General features: G+C 41.3%; 1 protein-coding gene across 4 annotated transcripts in view; it reads right to left on the bottom strand.

Moving 5' to 3' along the window:
* Window positions 1–750: 750 nt before the first annotated feature.
* The window catches only part of CNOT6 (CCR4-NOT transcription complex subunit 6), a 61,486-nt gene continuing 35,263 nt past the window's right edge, over window positions 751–26,973 (bottom strand). For all 4 annotated transcript variants that reach the window (XM_077326666.1, XM_077326665.1, XM_077326664.1 and 1 more), the window contains 9 exons: window positions 16,975–17,060; window positions 15,935–16,039; window positions 15,782–15,850; window positions 14,532–14,689; window positions 12,271–12,425; window positions 10,004–10,158; window positions 5,907–6,137; window positions 5,126–5,328; window positions 751–4,693 (listed from right to left, as the gene is read on the bottom strand). In XM_077326666.1, coding sequence (XP_077182781.1) covers window positions 4,481–4,693; window positions 5,126–5,328; window positions 5,907–6,137; window positions 10,004–10,158; window positions 12,271–12,425; window positions 14,532–14,689; window positions 15,782–15,850; window positions 15,935–16,039; window positions 16,975–17,060 — 1,375 coding nt within the window. In that variant the 3' untranslated portion in view covers window positions 751–4,480. The remainder of the gene's footprint in view (window positions 4,694–5,125; window positions 5,329–5,906; window positions 6,138–10,003; window positions 10,159–12,270; window positions 12,426–14,531; window positions 14,690–15,781; window positions 15,851–15,934; window positions 16,040–16,974; window positions 17,061–26,973) is intronic.

Here is a 26,973-nt window from a genome sequence, read left to right on the forward strand (position 1 = left end):
TTATCCACCTCTTACTATTCCTCTCATCTTTCACACAGAAGATAAATGCAGGGAAGGAGACAATAATTGGCTGTAGTTGTACAGCCTGTGCTTAAATCTGGAATTATGTACACTGGAAAGGATACTGTACTAAACATTTTAGAAACCATAAACAAGTGGATGTATTTTAGGCATAACAAATCAATATGTATGAATGCATTAAAATATGCATTAATCTAACACATGCTTCTGAATAGACTTGTATGACTGTAAAACTCAGCTTTATAAAAGCTTAAATGGTCCAGCCTCAGCTATCAGAAATGCCGAGATATTGTAAGACGATTACTCTCCAGTAGCCATGACCTGTCCCTATACAATATATTCATTAGTACCAGGTCTGCTGTTGCCAAATTTATTACTGATCACCCATAACCTACTTCAGTTCAACATTTAATTCATCCTAGCTCCTGAGAAAGTAATTCCCTGTCAGAGAGGAATACAGAATAAAGCCTAGAGGGCAACTTAGCAGGCAGGCCATCATTCTAGTTTATAAGTTCTCTAAGAAATGTGCGGCTTTGCATCTGCAATATTTGCATTGTTATGGCACAAATGTAGACGTCTTCCCTTTTTCATCAAGGGGAAAAGCTGGTTGCAACCAACCCATCCTTAAAAACTTGGCATAATGGGGTGGAGGACATCAAGAGACAGACCTATTTAATGTTTAAGGTGAGCTTACAAGCAAAGCTTAAAACATGAACATTAGACTTCAAAGAGATTTGAAACAGATATTGAATTTATTGGTCAGCTATGAGTAGGAAAATACATTGGTAAAGAAAAAGACAACCCTGTATATAAATATAATACTAGCTAGTTAAAATTTGACCAAGAAGAAAGTTCCACTGAAGAGAACAGTAAAAGCCCTTGTTTACCATCAGACCATATTCAATTTCCCATTCATCTTATTGAAGAGCTGCCTATAGACAAATGCAACATTCTTTGAGCTTAGTGCAGATGATGTGCTGGTTTTTTTGTGTGTGTGTGTGTTACACATATGGTAAACAAGAGTTAGTCCAGTGCATTACACGTTATACAGAAGTACTGTGAATAAAGACTAGGTATTCTAAATTTTAGACACTACTTAAACATACCAAGATACCTACATTTTAAAAAAGCTTACACAATCAAAAAAGTATAGCAGGAGTTAACATACCCTAAAATACTGTGTCAGGCTGGATGGAGAAAAAAAAGACTCACTACGTAAGCAGTCATTTTGAAAAGTTGCAACATTTGCAGTGTGATTAATTCCTTTGAAAATGGTAGTGCAATTATTTTGTCTGAGTTCTTTGTCCCATGGATAAAGTGAGAACTTTATATTTGAACCTACTATTCTACATTTAAGTCACAGAATTCACATAGTCTTATTTATCAGAGGTTGCACCAGTAGAGGCGGGTCTGCATCATGAATAAGTTTATAGCTGAGATTTGCTCAGTTTTTAAAACCTACGGATAAGTGACAAAATAATTACACACATTTCCTAGAGGTTTTTCTTTACTACTATCTTAAAAATTCAGAATCCCTAATGTTTTATACTTATCTCCCACTTAGGTTTCACTGCAATTGAATTTGTAATTGAATTTATGCCCATGTATATTTATGCATAAGAATTAGCTACCAGAAGGGTTTTCGCCATATGATCATCCTTAGATACCTAGTTTGAGTAAACTGCCCAGAATGGGAAAGGAACCTCATGCCCAGCAATGCTCTTTTTTATCATGACATTACATTAATAAGAAACACTGAACATATATTATGGCTACACCCAAAGCCACCTTCAGTAAATAAAGGATAGGGTTACTGGAATTTAGCATTTTATGAAGATCGTTTATTGCATTTGTTTATGAAATGTCTGAATTGGTTTGAAGTAGGGTTTTTTTTTTTTAAGAACACCAGGAGACTTTGATATTGATCTATCAGACATGTTTGGTGCAACTTGAATCATTTTGCAAAGATACAGGAGTATTTCCTTAGGGCGAGTTTCAACTCATTGCTGTAATATCTGACAGAAGAATGGGAACCTATCAACTTTCTGAGCTTTCATATGTCAAGAATCTCATCATCCCAAAAACAAGCTGCCCACAGAATACGACATGTCTATGCAAGAACAGAGTCCTTGAGCACGTGAATGAGCTATAACCCTTTTAATATGCTGCCATAAATTCGTATAGGTGAAAACATGTGTAAAGCTTTAACCTTTACCAAGTGCACTCAAGCTCCAGCTTAAAAATGGAAAAAAAATTAACCCCTTCTAAGAAATACAAAATGAGTAAGTGCTTCCCTTCCATAAAGCTTTCTGGACATACTATTAAAACATCCAGATCATCAGGAAACAAACAAAAAAAAAAGGTTGCTGAGTAATGACAAGCTAAATTGGCTCCATTGCCACTGAAAATTGTCATGATGCACATTATCAACACATTGTTAAGGAAACATGAGTAAAACACCTTTTTATTCACACTTTTACAAAATAACCCCAAAAAACCAAAAAACAACAGAAAAAAGCAACACTATGCATTGAATCTACTACATCAATTATTACCAGCATTCCGATGTACTGATTATAAACTGGACATGTTTGGTGTTTGTACAACTAAAAACAAGTAACAAAAGAAAAATCAGGTCCCAGACAAGGATTCAAGATCTGGATTTTTCCTACTGGAATTTTAAAACACTTTTTGCTTAACATGAACATTTGGAGAATTTATTGTTCTCTTTTTAAAACAAAATGGTAATTGCACTTGCAAGTGCTGATAGTTTCTTCTTTTATAAAATTTTCAATCATTATTACTAAGATCCATTTTATTTTTTAAAAATTTACTATATTCAGAATTTCTCAATTCAAGAGTGAGCTTTTGTTCCTCTGCCTGCAGTTGAAACAAAAGCAGTTTGACCAAGTTCTCTCTCTAAATATGAAATAGGCTTAGTGGAAGTCGTTTGCTAAGGATTATATAGAATCTCCCTTTCAAGACAGATTTTTATATACTTGGCTTTCATACACTAATGGCACTATATGGATACATTATAACCATAGTTTTTGCTTGACACTTTAGAACAGGACTTGGTCACTTTAATGATCGATCTGAAGTGTTGTCTAGGGAACCTGTGCTGAAAATGCATCTCTAATTTCACTGCTTCATAAACTGAAGACGGTACATTTTGCCTTTAAGGAATGACAACTGAGGAATGACTGAGGAATACATTTAAACTGAAATAATTCACATGATGGTATTTAGTGGGGAGGGGACACAAACAGCATTGTGCAATGACACTGAAAGAAGCAGTGCACAGGTATCAGAAGCTTAGAATTTGTGTACCCACAATCTGAACATGTTCAAAAAGTGATATTCAATGTTTCACAAAGAAAAAATAGATGCCACAGCTTATACAAAAGTATCTTCATAAAATTTTCACAAAATGTTAACATTATTTAAAAAAATAAAAGAGGATGCACAGGTTCTCTCTGCATGCACAGGCAGTGCTAACTGAGAACAAAATCAAGCAGGCACAGTGGATACAGGGAAAGGATGACATGACACAGAAATCAAGGAGCTGTACACAAGGGTCTGCAGTTCCACTTCCAAGAGAAAAGTGGTGTGAGAATGTACACAGATAACAGCTATCAATCCACAAAAGCCTCATCAGTCACTGCTTAGCTTATCTGTTCTGAGAACAAGTTTAAGCTTTTGCTTCAAGTTAAAAAGAATAAAAAGGAGGGAAATATGCTAACTAACTTGAAGAAATATGCTGTGGTTTTACCAATTTAGGCTTAAAAGCAGTGTTCTCAATTTTAAAATAATGAAGTAGTACATAAGGGCTAAACACCCTAACAGTGCAAATCATTAGCAGAGAAAGCCTGATGCAACTTCTTTTACAAGCTGGCCTTTATAACACATGAAACAGATAAAAATTTAGCCTTAGTTTACAATACAATCATTTTCCAAATCTGATTTTTTTAAAGTACAAAATCTCATAAATCAGGTTTTCTGTTGTTCATATACAATCAATAAAGGCTAAATTCAAATTCTATATTTTACAAACAAACAAGTCTGAAAAAGAAGGGAGTGAAGTATGGAAGAATGGTCTTTTGATGTTTATTACTGGCCTCAAAAAGTAGTGCTACAGATATCTGTGCAAAGAGAATTTATTATAGTAATTCCCTGTTTTCAAGGCATGAAATATTACATTGGATAGAACAAACAAGATTCCTTGTAACAAATCCAGAAAGGTGCAAATGCACCAATCCCTGTCTAACAGTATACAAAGCATGTTGGGCTCAGAATTGTGTGTCTGATAGCACCTGGCTTTTACTATTTCTTTATCAAATAACTAGATTTAAAATTAAGATCATTAAGAAAGATCCCTGTTGGCCATACCTCACTCCTCTATATTCAGATTTTACAATTTTACAAATAAGTTTGAGGTTGCCCTCTAAAATGTACTTGACTACCTCCTGCTGGGCAGATGGATTCCATTTACCGGGGACAGGAAAGGCAGCACCAGCTCCAGTTGTGCAAAAAGTGAGAAGTGGTCAGAAGGGATGAGTGGATGTGGACAGCCACTTATATTGTTGTCTATTAACCAATGATGATCCAAAGGTCCCAAGATGCCAAGAATGTTCAGCTGAGGTTTAGAGTAGAAGATGTAGTCAATAATACCCTGGAAAAGAAAGAAAGAGGGTAGAGTGTAAAGTGCAATCACATCCAAATATCTTTAAAAAAACAAGCTATGGCAGGAAGTAATGGTCAGTCCTTCATCAGCTGTACTACGGAAGTCCACACACAAGATCTTTAATCTCCTAAGGGAGACAACACTGTCTCTTGGGATTTCTGTAAACAGTTCAGGCATTTTTCACCATTCAGCTATAGTTCATTTGAGAGCATAGTTGTTTTTATTTAGCACTCTGTGGTTAAATAGAAACCCAATTCAGAGAGCCTGTGAGACATACTACTTTTGTAAAGGCTGATCCTATGCCATCCTCACAATTATTTTAGATTCTAAAGCTTGAGAAAGTACTGTGCACTATGTTAATGAGCTTTATGTAGCAGCAGTAGCACTGTTAACAATAGTAGCTAAAATAAGTTCTCTCACCTTGAAATCAAATGTGTAATTTGTATAAGGCATTAGGCCATTCTCATAGGCACTCTTTAACTTGAAACCATGAGTAATCCTTCCGTTGGTGGTTCCATTTTTCCCATTACAACTGAAGTTAGTGAGGCTTTCATTGTATCTCAGTTCCTTAAAATCTTTATGGTTCGTTTCCACTCCTCCCGTGCTCAAATATTCTACTACGCCTAAAGGGAAAGGATAAAAGTGCTGCATCAGCAAGAAAACTCACAACTACTACTGTTGTTCATCTTAACACCATGAGGTAGGTCAATGGAAATATTCCACAATTTTTGCATACCACAGTGTTTAAGCATTCTTTGGTAGTAAGCTGACAAAAGGGACTACATCCCTATGAATGCATAAATCAATAGTATTTTAAAGAGCTGAAAACAAAATCCTTACAAAAAACTTCTAAGGTGACAGTGATCTCTCTCCAGTGTAATGAGCATGGGGTCAGATGCTGAGAAAATATTCACTTGCTAAGTAAGCTCACGACAGATGACATTTTGAACTGAGGATTTAAGATTTATCGTTCTGTCCTGGCCACTACACTCATCCTCAGCTGTAAGGCTGATTCCTCCTGACCAATACCACCACAAATCAAGCAGAATCATCATATCCTTCATAGCTCATCTCGATTTTCCTTATGCTCAAAATCAATCCATAATATACTCAAAGCTTCTTTTTTATTTCAGCATACAAAAAAAAAATCATTGTCAAGCAGCTTTCATTACAGTCACATATGTAAAATAGCAGCCCATACCAGAGTCTGGCAGAGAATTCAAATCAGCACACAGTACAAGTGGAATAGTTGCATGTTCTCCTGAAATACCAGTCTTGAGACTACGAGAGGCTTTGTCAATGATGTTCTTCACCTCAGAAAGGAACATCATGGTCTGAACCAGCTTCACATCAGAGTACTCTGGGTCCCAATGCATATGTGCATTTGCTACAAGGACCAGCTGTTTGTCCATTCCAAGGTGTGGTTTGCCAGCTAAAATGGAATATAAAAAGGATTAAACCTGAGGTGGCAGAAATGAAACTTTACTGCATTAATTCTATCAACGGAAAATGTAATTCAAAAGACATCACAAAGCCAGTCATCAGCAATTTGAGCTTCAACAATTCAAGGTGTTTAACCTCCCCCCCCCCAAAAAAAAAACAACCAGCCATTTTATGCCTGAAAAATGAAAATAGGCTCTGTGCTCCCTCTGCTGGATTCATTATACTACTAACTTGATTAACAGACATCAAATAGAGCCACGTTACTATATGCAATTTTACTGTGTATGATGGCATTTTGACATGGAATTTTATATTTGATGTAGTGGTTAGGAGTGCGTGGTTCGATTCTGTACTCCCCCACATGCAGCCAGCTGGGTGACCTTGGGCTCGCCACAGCACTGAAAAAGCTCTTCTGACCGAGCAGTGGTATCAGGGCTCTCTCAGCCTCACCCACCTCACAGGGTGTCTGTTGTGGGGAGAGGAAAGGGAAGGCAACTGTAAGCCGCTTTGAGACTCCTTTGGGTAGAAAAATGTGGCATATAAGAACCAACTCTTCTTCTTCTTCTTCTATATTACCTGCATTATTCTCCAGACACCACCGTTCCTCATAGAATATTAAATGTAAATAAAAATCCTGCAAACGTTACAAATTTGTAGAAATAAAAATTTCATTCAGCAGTTGGAACACAGTACTGAAGATTAAAATAGTACAGGTGAATAGCAGTCTGTCTTGACTACAGCGAAACAGAAAAAGCAGAAAATCATGGACAACAGGGAACTACAAGTATACAGAAATTACAGGAGGAGAGCACATAAAGATAGAATAAATTATTTTCTAGCCTCAAGGATCTTCGTGCATTCCCAATATATGTCTCTGAGCCTTTTAAACATGTGTTTAAAATCACACGGACTTGGTTATCAGTACTTGGTTTGGTTATAAAAAAAATCAAGATATTGTCAAATTCAAGTGAAATGCATGACATTATTTTGCCACGACATTCTTTCACATCTGAAGCTTACCAAAAAGATAACACAAAATCATCATTTGGGGTAGAGGGCGGAAGGGTGCTTGCTTGTGTTTCAGCAACTACTGCCTTTGTATCAAGTTCTTAAAGTATCTCTTACAGGGCAATCAGAGATTTCTCTTGTCCATTAGGTGAGGATCTTCAGGATCACCAGTCGTAAACAGCTCATGCAGGGCTAGTGTTATTTTTGCCTGGGAGTTGTCAAGGTCGAGTTCTTCAAGTGGAGTGCTCTGGAGCACTCGACAGTTTTAAGTCTAAGATAAATTAGTCTTTCTCACTTCATGCTGTATAAAGAAGCCATGTTTAGTAAAAACTGAAATGGACCACAAATACGATAAATTCTATTTCTACTATACATTTCCTTTTCCAGAGACTATTGAAAGGCTTACAACTACCACATGACAAAGTTCTACCAAGAGACCTGCCTGGCTTACTGATCAAGAGCAGTTTAAACTGGGTGCCATATGAAGATAGAAGCCTAAATATAGAAAGGTAACTGCTAAGGCAAGAACTTTGATTACTGTATCAAAGGCTTCAGTGTCTTAAGCTCTAACAATATGTGTTTGAAGTCCTCCAACAAAGTAAATATAAGAGTTGTCGTAACTGAAACTTTGTAGGATGATTGGAATGTAACTACTGAAGATTATTCAAAACCAGAAGAAACAGAAAGAGGGGAGAATCAGCACTAAACAATGACTGTGTATGCTTGCAAATAAAATCAAGAGAGTGAATATGATTGCCCTGCTTTAAGTACCCAGTAAAAAATATAAGGAGACCAAACTGAGCAGAAGGCATGAATGATACCAATGATAACTGCTTCAAGGAAGCCACATTAGTAATAATGGGAAGTTTATTGCTCGTGATCACCTAAGCCTAACATCACTTCACTGATGAGGTGAAAGTGATCATATAATACTGGAATTCTTGATCCTAGGGAAAGTTAAAAATGGTAAGTCAAATAGCCTAAAGTTCAGGTGAGCAGATTTTACTAATATGAGATTATCAATACACGGAATCATATTTGACTTCTGTATCTGAGAAAGAATTCCAAGATGAGTGGGGATTACTGGATAAAGGAACCAAAGACTCACAAACCACATAAATGAGAGACAACTAAATAAGTCAGCATGGCTGCTTAAAACATACATGATAAGCTCAATCATAAAGGAAAGGTTCAGGAAATGGAGAGACGAGCAGAGCATGAGGTGTCTAGTCTGGATTTGTAGGGCAGTATCACAAAAAACTAAATCTCAGAATTGGCTGAGGGTGGAAACTGATGCTAAAGCAACCACAAGGGTTTGCCCAGGGAGGTCCAAAGAAAGGGAACAGTGAGCCCCCTGCTCAGCAAACATAGTGGAGTGTTGTATTAACAGGTGACAAAGGAAAGATATAATTGCTTAACTCCTACTTTGCTCACCTTTTCCCACAAGGAAAACTGTACAACTTTGCAAAAGCAGCATGAGTTATGAAGTGACAAGACTGTAGTTTGAGACTGATAATGAGTTGGTCAGGGAATATCTAGCTAACCCAAACGAGTTTGCACGTTCAGGGCCCAATAAGAACCTTGATGATTATTCTCAGAATTTCCATAATCTTTGAAACACAGATAAAGAGTTTAATCTGCAAGCTTCTTGAGAACAATGCAGTGATTAGTAGAAACCAGGATGGATTTGTCAAGAATAAATCCATCCAGACTAATCTTGCCTCTTTCTATCAGGCTGCTAGCTTAGTGGACAAATACTGTGAGTGTAACATATCTTGAAAGCATTTAAAAGGTCCATCTATTTGGAATGTACCAGGGCACTCCAGTTTTTTGGATTCCCAGAATCAAACAAAGTACTTTAGTATTTCTACCAATGACTCATGAAGTGGAGAGAATCCTTATCGGGTTTTCAGACAATGCAACACTGGGGGAGACAGCTAACACTAGAAGTTAATATATAATTCAAAATGCCCTTGATAGATTGGAAAGCTGGGCAGAAATTAGTAAAATGAAATTCAGCAGAGGCAAACACAAATATCTGCATTTAGGCAAAAAAAATCAAATGAATGGGGATTGGCATAGGGGATACCTGGCTTGTCAGTAGTAAATATGAAAAGAACTTTGGGATTGCTGTCAATCACTAAGCCAAACATCATCTAGCAGCCTGATGCAGCTGCAAAAAACAGCTAGTATAATTTTAGATTGCGTTACTAGAAACATAATCAGGGCCATTAGAAGTAACCATTCTCTTTTATCTGTGCAAAGTCAAATATTGTCTGGAATATGGTGTCCAGATGAGGACACTGTACTTCAGATGTTGCAAAATTAGAATAGATTCAGAGAATAGCAACAAAGTATGAAATGACTAAGGAAAGAAATGGTTATTTAATCTTGAGCATAAGGATGGTGTGGGGGACATGATAGCATTCATTAGATGCCCAGAGTTGCACATGGAAGAGGCCACAGACTGCTGTCTGGCAGGTGAGACTAATTCTGACAAGTTTTAAATTACAGGTACAGATTTCCAGATGAACATCAGGAGAAACTGGCAATAGGAGTTGGACCCCAGGAGAGTGATGGACTTTCCCATACAGTAGGTCTTCAAGCAGAGGTTGGATAGCGATGCATTGGGAATGCTACAGACTACCTAAACTGAGTGGGGGTTGGACTATGGTCTCTAAGGTCTTTCCCATCTCTATGATTCTCTGTAGCTCTTATATACTCAACAATTCTCTTTCAGTTTTCCTGGAACGAGCCACTCAAATCCTTTTCCTGAGGAGTCAAAGATACATCCGAACATGCATTAGATTGTGGTAGATTCCACTTAAAAAGTGGATGACTACTTACATGACATTTCAATTAACTCCTTACGTAGCTCCAGCAACACAGCTACTCCAATGTTGTCTTTTGTCATAACTCTGTTCAGCATTGCTTCAGATCCCTCTGAGTTTGCCATAGCCAACTGATTGAACTCAACAGTATGCTTCTGAACCAAGGTGAACCTTGAAACCATAATTAAAGTCAGAATTGTTTTCAATAGTTGGTTTCATTAAAATAGGACAGCTGTAGTATATATTGTGGTGTCTGACAGTTTAGAAATACAGAGAAAACACCGAGTAAATGATCACCTTCATTTTTTTTCAGTGATCATGTCCAAATAATAACGTCCCACAAAAATACATGGAACTATACAAGTTAAGGCAATTCTTTTACCAGGTAAATCAAAAGTGTGCAAAATACCCTCCCATCAGTAGGGTATGCAGACAACCAGTTAATCACCTCTGCATGGTAAGTTACCACTTCATACATGGTATTCTGTAGTCGCTTTCAGTCTGCTATATTTGTCAATTGCAGACATTACTCAAATTTTTAGAAACTGTTCCAATATCTGCTTAATATTTGCTTATATGGCCATCAAAAGCCTGGAATACATGCAATGTAGAAGAGGATGCATGCAGCCATTTCTTAAACAGAAATAAATGCCATGACTGCATCAATCTCCTTATAACTATTCTCTTGAGAAGAACATGCGTTATCCAATGTTCATATATAATCCAGTGTTTTAAACAGAACCACTTGGGATTTGTAAGATCTGGACTACTACAATCACTTTGCATTTGCAGAGTACTATAGCGTGTTCACTCTTGATAAACATTAATTAAATAACCCTTAGCTGCCCCCCCTTTACAAAGTATTTCAGTATAACCCACATCTTGTAGGGCAAGTGGGTAGATAAATTACAGGCAGATGCTTGTCACACGCCATATAAAGTGTTCATAGCCAAGATGAGACTGAAGCATAAGAACTCCTAGCTTGCATACTTAGGCACTACGCCACCCTTATGCTACATAAGACTTTTAAAAGAACCATCTATTTTTATTACATTTTAGTTGTTCTATCAAAAGGTTCAATATACTAAAGTTTTTACTAGGGGTTTGCATTTGGCTAATCAGAGCTGAAAAAATACTCAAAAAATAGCATTTTGGGGGTATTAATTTCACTGGATTTTTTTTGACTATCTGAAATGGCCAAACAATTTCAAGCCATAGTCAGGATTTTTTGGGACCACCAGATAGCCACAGATGAAGTGCATTCAAAGGGCTCCCAATCTTGCTGCAGCTTGCAAAAGGCATTCAAATATTATAGGGACCACACTTCCTTTAAAGTTTAAATGCCTCCCTACCCCCTTCCTTGGCAACTGCTTAGATGGAGGCACCTGGTTCAATCTTTTTCAAACTTTTTTTTTTTGAGGGGGGAGGTTGTTGAGGAGAGCTATGCTGCCAATCTGGTGCCTCTATCACAAAAAACAGCCTCCCCGGAGCCCCAGATATCCCTGGATGGATTCTTCATTATAGCCTGTGGGGACCATTAATGTTCCCCAGAGAATATAGTGGAGTCAGAAAAAATTGACATTCCTGAATATTTCCAGAATCTAAATACCATACCAGATTTGGGAATATTAGGAAATACTGATATGGGGGGGGTCAATATATCCAACATTTAGGGGGGGGGAAGGTGTTTTTTTCCCATGCCTCTAGTTTTCTACTTGCATCAAAATATAAATATTTAAAGTAATTCGATACTAAACATTTTAAAACACTCTAAAGCAATGGTTCTCAACCTTGGGGTCGCAACCCCATTTGGGGTTGCTTGGCCCCTTCCCCAGGGTTGCCAGGTTGCTGGGCTCTGCAGCAGCGGCGGGTGGTGGTAGGCGACAGGTGGCCAGTGGAGGCGGCGGAGCCATGGCAATGGTCGCCTCCATGCCACCTCGATTATTGTGCACCTGCGTGCACGCACATGCTGAAGTTGGGGTTGTGGCACAGGTAAGGTTGAGAACCACTGCTCTAAAGACTCCCAATAGTATGGTCATGATTAACAAAAGATACCAACTTCCTCTTATTTCGCAAGTATTCTTCTTTTCTTATAAAAGGCACTTTTGTGAATGGATAATTTTGCTGCTCTAGTCCTGAATAGCTACATTACTTGATCCTTTTTGCAATAAGATGTCTTGCAAAATTATGTGAATGCTTCCTACTATTACAAAGCAGAAAAAATAAAACTGATATCACACAACTTGATTCATTTTAGCCAGAGAACAAGAAGTTTTAGCTTACTTTTCAGTCTTGAAAAATATTGCACAACCATCAACATGTTTTCTTTCTTGTTCTGACATTGTCCTAGCTCTAGATTTTGGACTGAAGAAGCCATTATAGCCACGCTCTTTTAGTTCTGCTAGGAAAAAACTGTAGTACTGTTCAGTTTCAACCTCCTGCAGTGTAAAACAGAATGTACAGAAGTCAGCATATAAATATAGTACAACTTCATTGGATTGCAGTCTTTAATGAAGAGACTATTCCTCCAAAGTATGGTTGTAATGTAGGAATTTTATATTGTGTGGTTTATGGATATGCCATGAAAACATTCATGAAAAGACAAACAGCATTCCCCAGCCTGCCCCTTCTAAAAGCCACAGTATAACAGTGTATTTTGAGAAAGCTTAAGAGAACATATATAAGCCTGGTAGTAGCTTCCAGTCCAGAAAGATTAGTGATGAAACAAGAATAAAAATAATGCAGACCAGAAGGAACCCCGTCCAACGCAACTTGTTTATATGTCATTTTTAAGCAAGGAACAGAACAGCATAGTGAATAGTCTAGGATCATGTGATGCCAATCAGTATCTGGACAGGAGATCACTGAGGCCCAGCTGACGTATTACATCTACCAAGTGATTGCCACTGGAACTTGAAGTCGTATAATAGTTGCAAGTTCCACCTGGGAACTCAATTCAGAAGCACTGAAGGGACACAAACCATTTTCCCAACTCAAAATGGCCCCAGGGACATTATTTCCCCTTATGGAAGGAGCTGCATGAGTAAGCATGTAGTGCAAGTGCATGTGCTTGTACACATACATGCCAGCCATTCTTGGTCTGGAAAATGGCTTGAATATCGCCTCTCCCAATCCAAAATGGGCCCCTGAGGCACGTTAGAATTGAATTGGCAGCTGTGTAGTTTGGACCTGAGGGCCCTTGGAAGTTGCTCTGAGTTTTCAAAGGTAGTTATACCTAAGTCTACCAGTAACCACATTAAATTGCTCTGAAATGGCTTACCTCACATAACCCAGAATGCAAGTAGAATACAATGGAGTAAAAACCCTTATACTAGTGATGCCTACGGGAGTTCCAGATGACTAAAACAAGTGAGACTAGTGATGGACCATGAATTCAGGACACTAATTGATCCAACAGGGAGTCCCCCTTGCACATCCAAATATGGCAAACAAGTAAAGGCAGAAGATCTGCACAGCAATAACATGTCTAAAACAAAATCCTTCAGCCACTAGTTTGAACTGTGTTTCATCAGTTCTATCTCCTTTAACGGATATATCATCAACAGAAGCAGAAACCTGAACAACAATTGCAGGTAAGCAGATCCAACTGCCTCACTTAATTATAGAGGGTAGGTTTCCTGGGAAATATTTTCAGCTTGAAATATATAAAGGTACACTGTCTTCCTATGGAGCTGCTGGCTTCTCCCCATGTATTATTTTGCAACCATTTTGATCATTTGTCCTTTTAGTAGTCAATGCAGTATGAAAACCTTGGTGCAGCAAATAACAAAAAGCATTTAAATACTCCCTACATATTATCAGGATTTTGGCAGACAAGAACCTTGCAAAGTTTATCAGAATCTGAAGGACACGAGCAGAAACCAGACTAGTTTGCAGAATGAAAGGGGAAGAGGTTCCCATAACTAGACAAAAGAATCAAGCCAGAATGGTCCCTATTTCAGAAATGAATGAAAAAGAGAAAAAGACAACACAGGGAAGGGAATTTTTTTCTTGAAATTGTACTTTAAACAAGCACGGTTTTAATCAACTGCTGCTCATCTCGAGCTATAACGCAATGGTTATAATATTACATAGAGGAAACAGAATTGCCCTGGCTATCAAGGTGCGTATTGGCCATCATGGCTAACCCCAATTCCAGCTTTCTGCAGCAAGGCCCTCCTAACCCCTGACCAAGAAACTTTGTAACTCTTCATTGCATCATCTAGTCTGGCACATAATTTACAGCCATGTAACCCACCCTTCTCACTGACAAGAAAGCAAGTGATTTGTGTAAAAGTGATTAAGAAAGGCAACGATAGAAAACACTACTATTGCTAGTAGGAGGATAGATGATCCAAATTTGTTTTATCTTTTACTGAAGTATTATTATTAGAAAGCAATACTCAGAGCAGTAGGTGACACCTAGGTTTTGCAAATGCACAGGCATAAGATCAGGCTTTGCAATGTCTTAGACACTGAAAAATATGATTTAACACATTTGAAAATGCTTGTGTACAGGTAAAAGGAACAAAATCATTCCTTACCTGAAGGCTTATGATGTCAGCATTGCAGCTTAAGATTTCCTGCATAATAGCCTTTTTCCTGTATTCCCAGTTCAATGCCCATGATGGGCAATAGCCATATAGCTGCCGAGTTGCGTATTTATCACAGAGGACGTTGTAACACATGACAGAAAACAGAGCTGCCAAACAAGAGTTTTATTTATACACAGAAATTGTCCAATGTGTAACATACTGCTCTAACCCTTTCAAATATCCATCAGTTTTAGACTTGGCATACTTGACTTTGAATATATAAGCTGAATGACTGATCCAACAAAACAGCATAGTTTTTACATTTTTTAATTCTGTCCTTCCTCCAAGGAGCTCAGAGAACCTGGCTGAGGTTAGTCACTCAGCTTTGCATTCAAGTGAGGATTTGAATTCGGATCTCACTGGTCTAACATTTTGCCCACGTCACCATACTGGCTCACATTATTGTTCTCTACAAAAAATGTCCAGTCAATAGCTATGCTTGGCCATCTACCATGTACCAAGTGAGAAAATGCTGGTACAATCTGTTAAGTAATGAGGTGCAGAGAAGAGTGACAACTGCAATGTGTAAATCCTGGTCTTGTACAGCCAAAGAATACAACTGCTATCAAAAACTAACTCTTCCTAAGAACTTACCTAGCTCCTCCTATTCCAAAGATGAAAGTACTTCTTAAGTGATCTTACTGAATTTCACATGGTACAGTTACCTAAGAAATCAGTGGAGCTTATTTCCAAGGAAACTCTCACAGGACCAGACTATAAAATGCTGATCTGTTGCTACATGATATGAGATCCCATTTCTGATTTATTATATAACTATTCCCAAATATAGATTCAGGTGGGTAGCAATGTTGGTCTGAAGCAGAAGAACACCATTTGAGTCCAGTAACACCTTTAAGAACAACCAAATCTTATTCAAGTTATAAACTTTCATGTAAGGACAAACACTTATATCCTGAATAAAATTTGATGGGTCTTAAGGATACAATTGGACTCCAACTTTATCACCAAAGATTCAAGCATTTTCTGCCAAAGTACCTACATACAAACATAATATCAAAGTATATTTAGATTTAAAATGAGACTTTAAACTTCAATTGCTTTCAGGGAAATGCAATGAGTATGTATACCAGGGAGACTTAAAAAAAAAAAAAAAGCTATTCTCTCACTGCACGGGAAACAAGTTCCAGAAAGAGAGTGGGAAAGTTCCTTGGCTTGAAAGGATAAACCTTAAATGGTACCTGTTGGTCTTGTTCGATCTGGTTCTTGCAACATAATCCAAGATCTGGGAGGTGGCTGTTCTGTCGAAACTATTAAGGAAGACAAAAAAAAATATGAGACAGTAATATTTATTCTAAATGTTGCAAATAAGTGTTTAAAAAGTCTTCACTTACTTCTTTTTGCAGTACCTGCCAAGTTATCAAGCAAATAATTCAGTAGCCTTCTAGTTCCATCTGGTTCCTGATAGAGATTCAGAATATCCTGTGTAAGTGGGTTTCCTGTAAAGTGCATGGAAAAGGAGGGGGGGAAAGGAATGAAGCCTCAGGAACATAGGTTTGTTGTAAAAGCTAGCATATGGGAAGCTTAATTTAGAACATGGGATCCAGAACTAAAACTAATACGGAAAAGCTAAGACGTCATTAAATTATCAAACAAGATTTCTTTGGGCTAGGGGAAACAGAAATCCATTCAAGTCAGTAACAGGCGAGAAACTAATCTAGTCAAGTCAGTTCAATTTCCTGCAAGAAGAAAATTTAATTAACAAAGCAACCATTTCCTATGACATGGATGCTATGGACAATATGCATGAGAATGAGCATAATGCAGCCCTTTCCCAGCCTCCCCCCATTTCCTTCAGCAGTCCTTGGAGATCTCTACAACATTGGTGCAGGGGGCGTCACAGAACTTGCATGGACTAAAATCACAAAGCAGTGGGAGTCTACACAGAGAAGGTGAAACGCAGTGAAATCACCCTTTCCTTCAATCAGCAGCACTTGCACTGAAGCAGAAAATGTCGCTAACACAGAAGCAATGGCAGTCAAAGCCTCACTGTACTGTTTTTGGCTTGCTGTTTCCTAATTTTATGAGCCGGTTTTATCACACTGTTTATTTTATGTATTACTGCTCTGACTGCATCAATTTGTGTCACCTGCTTTGAGTCTCCTTGAGGAAAGGCAGACTATAAATGAAGGAAATAAAGTGTGCAACCGTTTCCCACAAGCTTCAGCAACTAGCATTCAGAACTATTAGGGTTTACTGGAGGAAGGGGCTAAGAAAACTGCATCTGTCCCCATCCTTACACAGGATCTACGTTAAAATACAGCCCAGGTCAAAAAGTGATTATAGCTGACATCCAATGTGACAAAGTGATTTCTGCCAAAGAATATGATCAAATAAAGACAAACACGAAAGGCAAAGAAAAAAAATTGCATACCTTTCAAACCCAATGTCTGTAACTGAAACAGTTTCCCCAGTTCAAATGGTAGAACTCGTAACAGGTTGTTATTTAAATGGAGTTCCCTATTAGCAAAGGTCACATGAAGACAAAAGTAGTAAAATAGTTAATTATTTAAAACTAAAGCTGTTTAACTACAGATGAGAAATTCTACTAAATCACATTTTAGAATGGATGACTGGCCAGCAAGGATTACTGAATTTGAAGCGAGGACTGCAGAATTTGAAGATATTAATTTTTATGAATTAATACACACTAAATGCCAAGTCTTATAAACATAATTTTGTTAAAAGTGTTGTATAATGAGACAAAAACCCAGCCATGAAGCAACAACAGCTCCAACATCTTTTGTTGTTGTTATGTGCGAAGTCGTGTCCGACCCATCGCGACCCCATGGACAATGATCCTCCAGGCCTTCCTGTCCTCTACCATTCCCTGGAGTCCTTTTAAGTTTGCACCTACTGCTTCAGTGACTCCATCCATCCACCTCATTCTCTGTCGTCCCCTTCTTCTTTTGCCCTCGATCACTCCCAGCATTAGGCTCTTCTCCAGGGAGTCCTTCCTTCTCATGAGGTGGCCAAAGTATTTGAGTTTCATCTTCAGGATCTGGCCTTCTAAAGAGCAGTCAGGGCTGATCTCCTCTAGGACTGACCGGTTTGTTCGCCTTGCAGTCCAAGGGACTCGCAAGAGTCTTCTCCAGCACCAGAGTTCAAAAGCCTCAATTCTTTGACGCTCGGCCTTCCTTATGGTCCAACTTTCGCAGCCATACACTGCAACTGGGAATACCATAGCCTTGACTAAACGCACTTTTGTTGGTAGGGTGATGTCTCTGCTTTTTAGGATGCTGTCTAGATTTGCCATAGCTTTCCTCCCCAGGAGCAAGCGTCTTTTAATTTCTTTGCTGCAGTCCCCATCTGCAGTGATCTTGGAGCCGAGGAAAATAAAATCTGTCACTATCTCCATTTCTTCCCCATCTATTTGCCAGGAATTGAGAGGGCCGGCTGCCATGATCTTTGTTTCCAACATCTTGGCTCTACATTAATCATCAAGCAAAACATAATGCGCCAATACGTGATACTCTTTAAAAACTAATGTCACTAATTTTACTTATTTATAACATTTATTAATTGCCTTTCCACCATACATGCCAACTTATAATATAAATGACAATAAAACACAATAACATCTGTAAAATACATAGAACCACTAATTTAAAATTGATAGCTTAAAACCAACAGCAGGCAGAAGAACCCAAATTCATATTGATATAAGCAAGATGAAAGGCCTATTTGTCACATCCGGTCTTCTGTAAAAATAAATAAAATAAGCATGATGTCTCAAATATCTATCTGTAGTCATCAGCTTTTTTTGAAACAATTGCACAGACAGCAAATTATTATTGTTTATTAGATTTTTGACTGCCTCTCCCTAGCAAAATTTTAAACTAAAAACCCTGTTAAGCATTCTAGCTCTGCCCAACATGGGTCAGAGAAAATCTGGTGTAGATCTTATTTCCAGCTTTCAGATGGAGAGGGAGGGGGAGAAGGAAGGAGGGTACCTTCTGATGTTATGTTGTGATTGTGCTAGCCTCATCCATATGTTCCAGCCCTGGTGGAAGAGTGCCATCTTGTTGGCCCTTCAGAACTGTGTTAATTCCAATAGGGCCCAGATCTCAGCTAGCAACTAAATTCATCAGGATGGATCCAGGGCCAAGAAGGTCCTGGCTCTGGTCGATGCCAATCACACTCCTTTTGGGCTGGGGACTAGCAGCAGGTTGGAATTTGTAGATCATAATGCTCTTCAGCAGCCATAGCTGAAGAGGCAGTACCTCAGGTATGAAGGTCTCAGACTGCGTAAGACCTTAAAGGTTAAAACCAGAACTTTAAGCTTGATCCAGAATTCAACTCATAACCAGTTCAGCTGCTGGAGAGTAGGTCGAATATGTGCTCTCCCTGGAATTCTTATAAGTACCTTAACCGTGTTCTCGACTACCTGTAGTTTGCGGATCAGGGTCAAGTGTAGGCCTGGATAAAGCGAGTTACAAAAGTCTAGCTTGATAACCATTGCATAGATCACTGTGGCCAAGTGTTCCAGTACCAGGTAGGGTGCTAGTTGCTTCACTTGGCATAGATGGGAAAACGCCTGCTAAGCTACTCTTGTGATCTGTGATTCCATGATAAGGGAAGTGTGAAAGAATTACCCCCAGGTTCTGGACAGTGTGAGCTGCTTCCAGCTGCACACCAACCAGACAGGGGAAGCACATTTCCTCTTCTGGTCCCTTCCTTCCCAGCCAGAGGGCATTTCCATTTTCAGAGTTCAGTTGGCTTCATTCCATCACAGCTCTGAGGTACTTGGCCAAAGATTCAGGTGGAGTGTTCAGCTAGCCGCTCATCAACACGTAGAGTTGGGTATCATCCACATACTGATGACACCCCAGCCCCATGTCCCCAAAGAAGCTGAGCTAAAGGGCATATGAAGATGTTAAATAATATCAGGGAGAGAACTGCACCCTGTGGTACTCCATGCTGGAGTTGGCAGTGGTGTGACTGCTCTTCCCCAATAGCAACCCCCTGTCTCCAACCTTGGAGATAGGAGACCAGCCACTGCAAATCCCTGTGTCAGAGAAGCAGTGAACCAGAAACTCGTGACGTATTAAACTGAACGCTGCCATGAGATTTAATAGCACAAAGAGCACCAACGCACAGTCTACCTGCCTTCAGAGACGGTCTGTCAGGGCAACCAGTGCCACCTTCCAATCCTCTCGTTGCCTGTTTTTGAGAGCCACAGGGGACAGGGGTTTGGAGGCAAGAGATGGGCCTTGTCAAAGTTAGCAACCTATTCACCTCAGCATGTGAAAGCTCCTGAAGCTATCAAAGACATTCCCTGAAGACAGCCAAGGGCCCTCCAGTTCCCCTTCTGGATTGAAGGTCACAGCGGAGGCAAGATGTTCCCTGCAAAATTGCTTGCAAAAGTCTCACAGCTTATAGCCAATTGACTATTTGAACATCCATCCTCGAGGGCATATTAAGCATTACAGAATTGTGTATTTTATTGGATATCTATTACCCTAAGAATGCCGAGTCAGTTTTTAAAACAATTTCTATTATGGTCTCCAGTAGCCCTTTCTAGGTTCATAGGTTCTTCTCAAACTGCTTGTAATAATCATTCTATAAGAATACATAACAACTGCTCTAATCCATAGGAATACTGTAATGATCTTTCTTTTTTCATTAGTTTCTATATCCAGAACCTTTTCATGGCCATTATCAGGGCAGACATTTTGGATACCTTGAACACAATGGAGAATCTCACATCTGTTCCCATAATCCAAAGATTAGGCTATTAATTTGAGAATCCAATGGACTACATTGAATAAAAATCTCTGAAGAAATGGTCACCTTTAAATATATTAGGTCCATTTTTCAGATATAATTCCTGGCTGGATCCTGATGTTATGCTGTGCTTTCTCTAAACCTAACTATACTTCAAAATATTTTCCTTGACTATGAAAAGGGGATGAGAAGAGTGTCATGCCAGGCATAAGTGAAAAACAGACTTATAACTCTTAATCACAGTGACATGTACTTGGAAATGAAAGATAACAGCCATAACACAGTTGAATAATTTCAAAAGGTGTAGCAACTTGGAAGAAGGCATCACAATGCTACTAAAACTTCTACGTACTTATTATGACCAAAATTAAACCAAGTGCCATCAAAAGAAAGTACAAATCAATCTTGCCATGTTAACAGTAAATCAAGATATGAATTCTGGGGAGTGATGAAATGGACTTGAAATGATGAAAAAAACCCAATGATGTACCAGAGCCTTCATTTTCTGAACACAAAATGAAGGCCCTGCCTTCAGTTCTCAGGTGGGTGGTGACTAGTATGACAGACTGCACTTTAAAAGTTCAGAAGTGCTGTACAAATATGCAAAGGACTGTGAAGGGCTAATACCTTATGGAGCCAAGCATGACAGGCTGTTCCAAAATACCTGATTGCTTACTATCAGTTAAGCAGAGAAAGACATGAAAGCTGAAAACTAAGGACAGGCAATAAGGACTTAGTACTGACCAGGCTTGTGTTTAACACAGACAATGTACTGGAAAGGTTGACAGGAGGAGTAGATAGAAGACCAAAAAAGAAAATAGATCTTCTAGAGAGAGGATTTCCCTACCCATTTAAAATGTTGGCAGAGTTTGAATATGCAGAGACTGCAGAGCATCAGGCTGATTAAAGGATAAAATAGTTGTTTCTCTTCTGAATACAGACTACGTACAGAAGCAGGGCAGAAGAGACCTATCTATCTGTTAGCTGTTGTCTGCAGACATTCTTCTTTTCAACTGCTGTTCTGGAGGCAAGCAGAGGGAAGTGTACTCAAACAAGCAGCAAGTCTCCTGCTAAGACAATCAAAGTACTGGAGGAGATAATTTGAAAATCATCAGGAAGTTCCTATCCTATCTAGGCTAAGGACACAAGTGCCATTAAAGTAGTCTAAGCTAAAGGAGAAGCTCAGTCCTTCTCTCCGGTTCCTGGGATGAATCTGCAGCAAAATATCATATTGTGACAGGAGTGGGAAGAAAGCAGATAAATAGCACTGCTCAGTCAGAAAGGGAAGGGAAAACAGAGGGAAAATATTACCTTTGAGGGAGGTAAGAGGACAAGGTTATAATAAGAAACACTGCCTTTTCAGAAGAGATGCTAAACAGTGCAACACTTGCTCAAAAACACTTTTTTTGCTTCAGGCACCAGTTAAAGGTAACCCTGTCTGACTGTGCTTTTCATAAATTGTTTCCTAGTGCTACTGCTAATTCAATCTTCTTCTTTTTAAAATTATGGTGATTTAGAAATGATAATGTACTTATTTCACTGTGTAATTATTAACTCATGTGGACATTTCTTGAAACTGAAAAATGTGGTATAAACAAAATAAATATCCCTCCAAGAGGGCGGCTGGAGCAGTCATGAAATCAGACTGCTCCTGAAACTAAACAGGCCCAGCCCAAAAATAGCCGCCAAAAAGCACCCAGAATTGATCACTCTAAAAAAAGAAACAAAAACAAAAAGAACCCCACCAATTTAACTACAGATATCTGAAGAAACGCAAAAGAATCGAAACAACAAAACCACTACAAATAGAAACAAGAACAGATAAGAAGAACCAAAGAAAGAAAAACAGAAACGGTAAGAAAACCAACCAAAACAAAACAAACGAAAACAACAACGGCTGGCTAACAACAAAGCCCTCCGGGATTGCCATCAAGGACTGTGCTGGGGCTGCCCACTGACCATCTACCAAGCCTGAACAGCCCCACGGCCGGAGGAACCTGGAGCTTGCTGAGAACAGCCAGGGAGAGCCGACCAGCAGATCCACTGGAGCGGCCTGTCAGCGTCGCTGCGGGAAACGGCCTGCTGCAGAGGGACCCTCCTGCAGCCGCCCAAGCAGAGCCGGACTTCAGCCACAGCTGACCGCTGCTACTGTGCCACGCCCACCATCAGCACCGCGGCCACCACGTGAACGGGGCCGGACCCTCTGCTGCGGCTGTTCCACCGCCGAAGGTCGACAGGACGCCATTACCACGCTTCGCCTTCCATTCAAGCCCACAGCTGCCGCCCGATCAGAGCCAGGACCCCGCAGGAACGGAGCCTGGACCTCTACTGATTCCGCCTCGCCATAGCTGCGCCGTGTCCACCACCCGTGCCCAACCACCACCAAACAAAGCCTGACCCTCTGCTGCTGCTGCCTGCCCATCGCCGACCCTGCACTACAGCCGAGCGACAAGGAAAAGAAGCAAACAGAAAAGAAAGAAGAAGGAAAGGAAAAGGAACACTCACCTGCAGAACAATAAAGAAAGAGAAGTACCAAGCCCTGGGGGGGGGGGGGGGGAACGGGACTTGCCATAACTATCCCATCTGTAGGGGGAGGGAAGAAGGTACAAACGGACCATTTATTTATTCTCAGAAGGGGGAAGGGAAATCAAACGGACTAACGAACTGAATAAGATTAATACCAAATCCTGGGGGGGGGGGGGATTGCCATAAATATCCCATCTGCAGGGGGGAGGGAAGAAGGCACAAACAGACATTCTCAGAAGGGGGAAGGGAAATCAAACGGACTAACCGAGCTGACTAAGGTTGATGCCTATTTCAAAGGGGAGGGAAATTAGAAATTAAGCAGGAAGAATTTAGGCGGGAAGAAAAAAAGCGGGAAGAATTTAGGCGGGAAAAACTGTACAGACAGAAAACGGAGGGGAGGGGGAGAATAAGGGGAAAACTTCAAACAAACTAAGAGAAGAATCAAGTGGAAACATTGTGGTGTGCACAGAAAAGGGGAGGGGAAAAAAGAGGGGGGGAGGGAAAGAGCAGGGGTGGTGGGGGGGAATAGAAAAAGGAGAAAAAATTTTAAAAGGGAGGGAAAGAGACAACAATCTATGCACAGGAATTATAAAAAAGGGAGAAGAATTAACCCCCAACCCTCAACCTAACAACCCATCTGACCATTGACTGACCCCAAATTAAATTAACACCTTACCCATCTACCCATCCGAACAATTATCATCAACTGATCTACCACAACCCCACCATCAATTTAACTATCCCAAACCCACCCAAAACAATTAATTCCACCAATTAATCAACTAAATCCTAAAATTGAACTACCCAAACCCACCCCAAAACAATCAATTCTACCAAACAATCAATTCTATCAACTAATTGAACTACCCAACTATCGCCTGAACTACCCAAGCCACCCCAAATCAATCAACTCCACCAACCAATTGAACTACCCAACTACCAACTGAACCACCCAAACCCACCCCAATCAACCAATTCTAACAACTAATTAATTCAGACCATACCTAACAACCCACCCTCCACTTGCCAAACAACGCTAACTGTCCAACCCAATTCCACCCAACCCACAAACATCCAGTCCCAAATCACAACATGAAATAACACAGAGGCCACACATACACCACACACCCTGGACTGGGCAACCCTTAGGTGCCGCAACAGGCGATCGGGGCTACCCCTCCAGATACACATCCTACACATAGCACATAACTGTCACAATTGGAACTGGGAAGTCCTGAGAGGCTATAAATAGCGATCGGGACCAACCTTCCACAGATACACAAAACCCTACACCTACATTAGAAACCAGCAATAAGCACAGAACCAGGGTGGGCAACAACCCTAGCTAAACCGCAAAACCAAGAACTAAAACCAACAGTGTCCATGGAGCCCATCATATTTGAAAGAACGGAGGAAGGGGAGAAAGCGGGGGCCCTGAAAGGGTCAGGGATCCCAACAATAAGGGGCAGAGGCAGAGACAGCGGATGGCGGCGACCAAGGGACCCGGAAATCAACCATACACGGGCCCCCTCCAGACTCCGCCCCATCCCTCGCGACACTAGGGTGGAGGCAAAGGTGAATAACCCGCCTCTGACACTGGTGCTGTGCAACGCCAGGTCAATAAACAACAAAACCTCTACCCTGCAAAACTATTTTGCAGAGCAAAGAGTGGACCTGGCGTTCGTGACAGAAACCTGGACCAGGAAAGGCGAAACAGTCGCCCTCAAAGATCTAGCCCCTGCCGGGTTTTCTGTCCTCCACCAGTCCCGGACAGCGGGGCGGGGAGGAGGGGTGGCAATCCTGATCCGAGAGGCTTTCTCCTTCAGGGCCCTTCCTGCGCCATCAATACCAGGCATTGAATGTGTTGGCCTCGGATGGGGATCAACCGAGAGCGTGGCCATTTGGTTAGTGTACCGCGCGCCCAATGCACCACCAGATGCCCTGCCTGCCCTGCTAGAGGCGGTGGCGGCCTGGACGCTACAGTTTCCCAGTCTATTAGTCCTGGGGGACTTTAACGTCCATGCTGAGCTGCCGTCTTCTAGAACTGGGCAGGACCTAGTGTCAACCATGGCGACACTAGGGCTCTCGCAGTTTGTTGTTGGCCCCACCCACCAAGCAGGTCACACCCTGGATCTTATTTTCGGCGTAGGTCTGAATGTGGATCTGGTCACGGCAACTGCCGTGCCATGGTCAGACCACTATGCCCTGAAGGCTCGGCTATGGCTACCACTCCCACCTCAGTTGGGCGCCGAGCAAATTTTAGCTCGCCCGCGGAGACTTATGGATCCAATTGGATTCCTGAATGCTCTGCGGGAGCCAATGCCTCCTGGCACTTCTCTCAATGGCCTGGTCAGCGACTGGCATGACAGACTGCTGGCTGCCATTGATGAGATAGCCCCCCGACGCCCTCTCCGGCCCCGTCTCAAGCGGGCCCCTTGGTACACCGAGGAGCTTCGCAACAAGAAACGGGAACTGAGACGGCTAGAGCGAGTTTGGAGGAAGACTCGTGACGAAGCCTCGAGAACATCTTATAGAATGCAGATGAAGGCCTATGAGATGGCGGTGAAGTCAGTGAAACGCAATTTTTACTCGGCTACCATCGCATCCGCAGACTCACGCCCGGCTCAATTGTTTAAGGTAGTTCGGTCTCTTACTGCCCTGGCTGAAGGGCAACAAAACAGTAGCAAATTGGATATCAGCTGTGAGGCATTTGCGAGTCATTTTGCGGATAAAATCTCGACACTCCGCCATGACCTCCCTCCAACCTTAGATACAGAAAGTGAACTAGAGGCCCCTTGGCCGTCTTTGGAGAATACCTTGAGTAACTTCAGACGACTCACGCTGACCGAAGTGGACAGGATACTAGCAACAGCAAGGCCAACCACATGCCCACTAGACCCTTGCCCATCCTGGCTCCTAAGAACAGCGGACATAAGGATAAAGGGCCCCCTCCGGGAGATAATCAATCTATCTCTCACAACGGGAGAATTCCCGGAGGGACTGAAAGAGGCTGTGGTACGCCCACTGCTGAAAAAAACATCCTTAGACCCGCGAGAGCCCAACAACTATCGACCCGTCTCGCATTTAGCGTTTCTGGGGAAGATGATTGAAAGGGCTGTCGCAAACCAACTAACAGAGTACCTGGAAGAAGCTTCGGTCCTAGACCCATCCCAGTCAGGCTTCCGGCCTGGCCATGGGGTAGAGACAGCGCTAGTCGCCCTGACGGATGACCTCCGTCGCCAGTTGGACCGAGGCGGGTCGGCACTGCTGATATTACTAGACCTCTCAGCAGCGTTCGACACAGTCGATCATGAGCTTCTAGCTCGCCGCCTCACCGATGCCGGAATACGAGAGACAGCCCTCCAATGGCTGATCTCCTTCCTCCGGGATCGTGGACAGAGGGTTGCAATTGGAGACAAAACATCAGACCGTCGTCAACTTACTTGTGGAGTCCCACAAGGAGCGGTCCTCTCTCCTATCCTATTCAATATCTTTATGCGCCCTCTCGCACAACTGGTACGGAGGTTTGGGCTGGGTTGTCATCAATATGCCGATGACACCCAGCTCTTCCTCCTGATGGATGGCCGCCCTGACTCCCCCCCAGAAGCATTAGCCAGCTGCCTGGAAGCAGTGATGAGATGGCTGAAGCAGAGTCGTCTGAAGCTCAATCCTTCAAAGACGGAGGTCCTGTGGCTGGGTAGGAAGGGCCCATGCGAGGAAGCGTGCCTGCCTGCCCTGGATGGAGTACAGCTCTCTACGGCTCACTCCGCCAGGAACCTAGGCGTGATTCTGGATACTTCCCTTACAATGGAAGCCCAGATCACAAAGGTAGCGCGGCTGGCATTTTACCATCTCCGCCAAGCCAAACTACTAGCGCCCTACCTGGCCCCGGAACACCTAGCCACAGTGATCCATGCGACGGTCACCTCTAGACTGGACTTCTGTAACTCGCTCTACGCAGGCCTGCCCTTAGCCTTGACCCGGAAACTACAGCTGGTCCAAAACGCAGCGGCCAGGATCCTCACAGCAACACCGTGGAGGTCCCACATCCGGCCCATTCTCCACCAACTGCAGTGGTTGCCAGTTGAATTCCGGATCAGACTAAAGGTTCTGGTAATTA

Source organism: Paroedura picta, chromosome 3 (assembly GCF_049243985.1).
Source record: "Paroedura picta isolate Pp20150507F chromosome 3, Ppicta_v3.0, whole genome shotgun sequence".
Lineage (NCBI taxonomy): Eukaryota > Metazoa > Chordata > Lepidosauria > Squamata > Gekkonidae > Paroedura > Paroedura picta.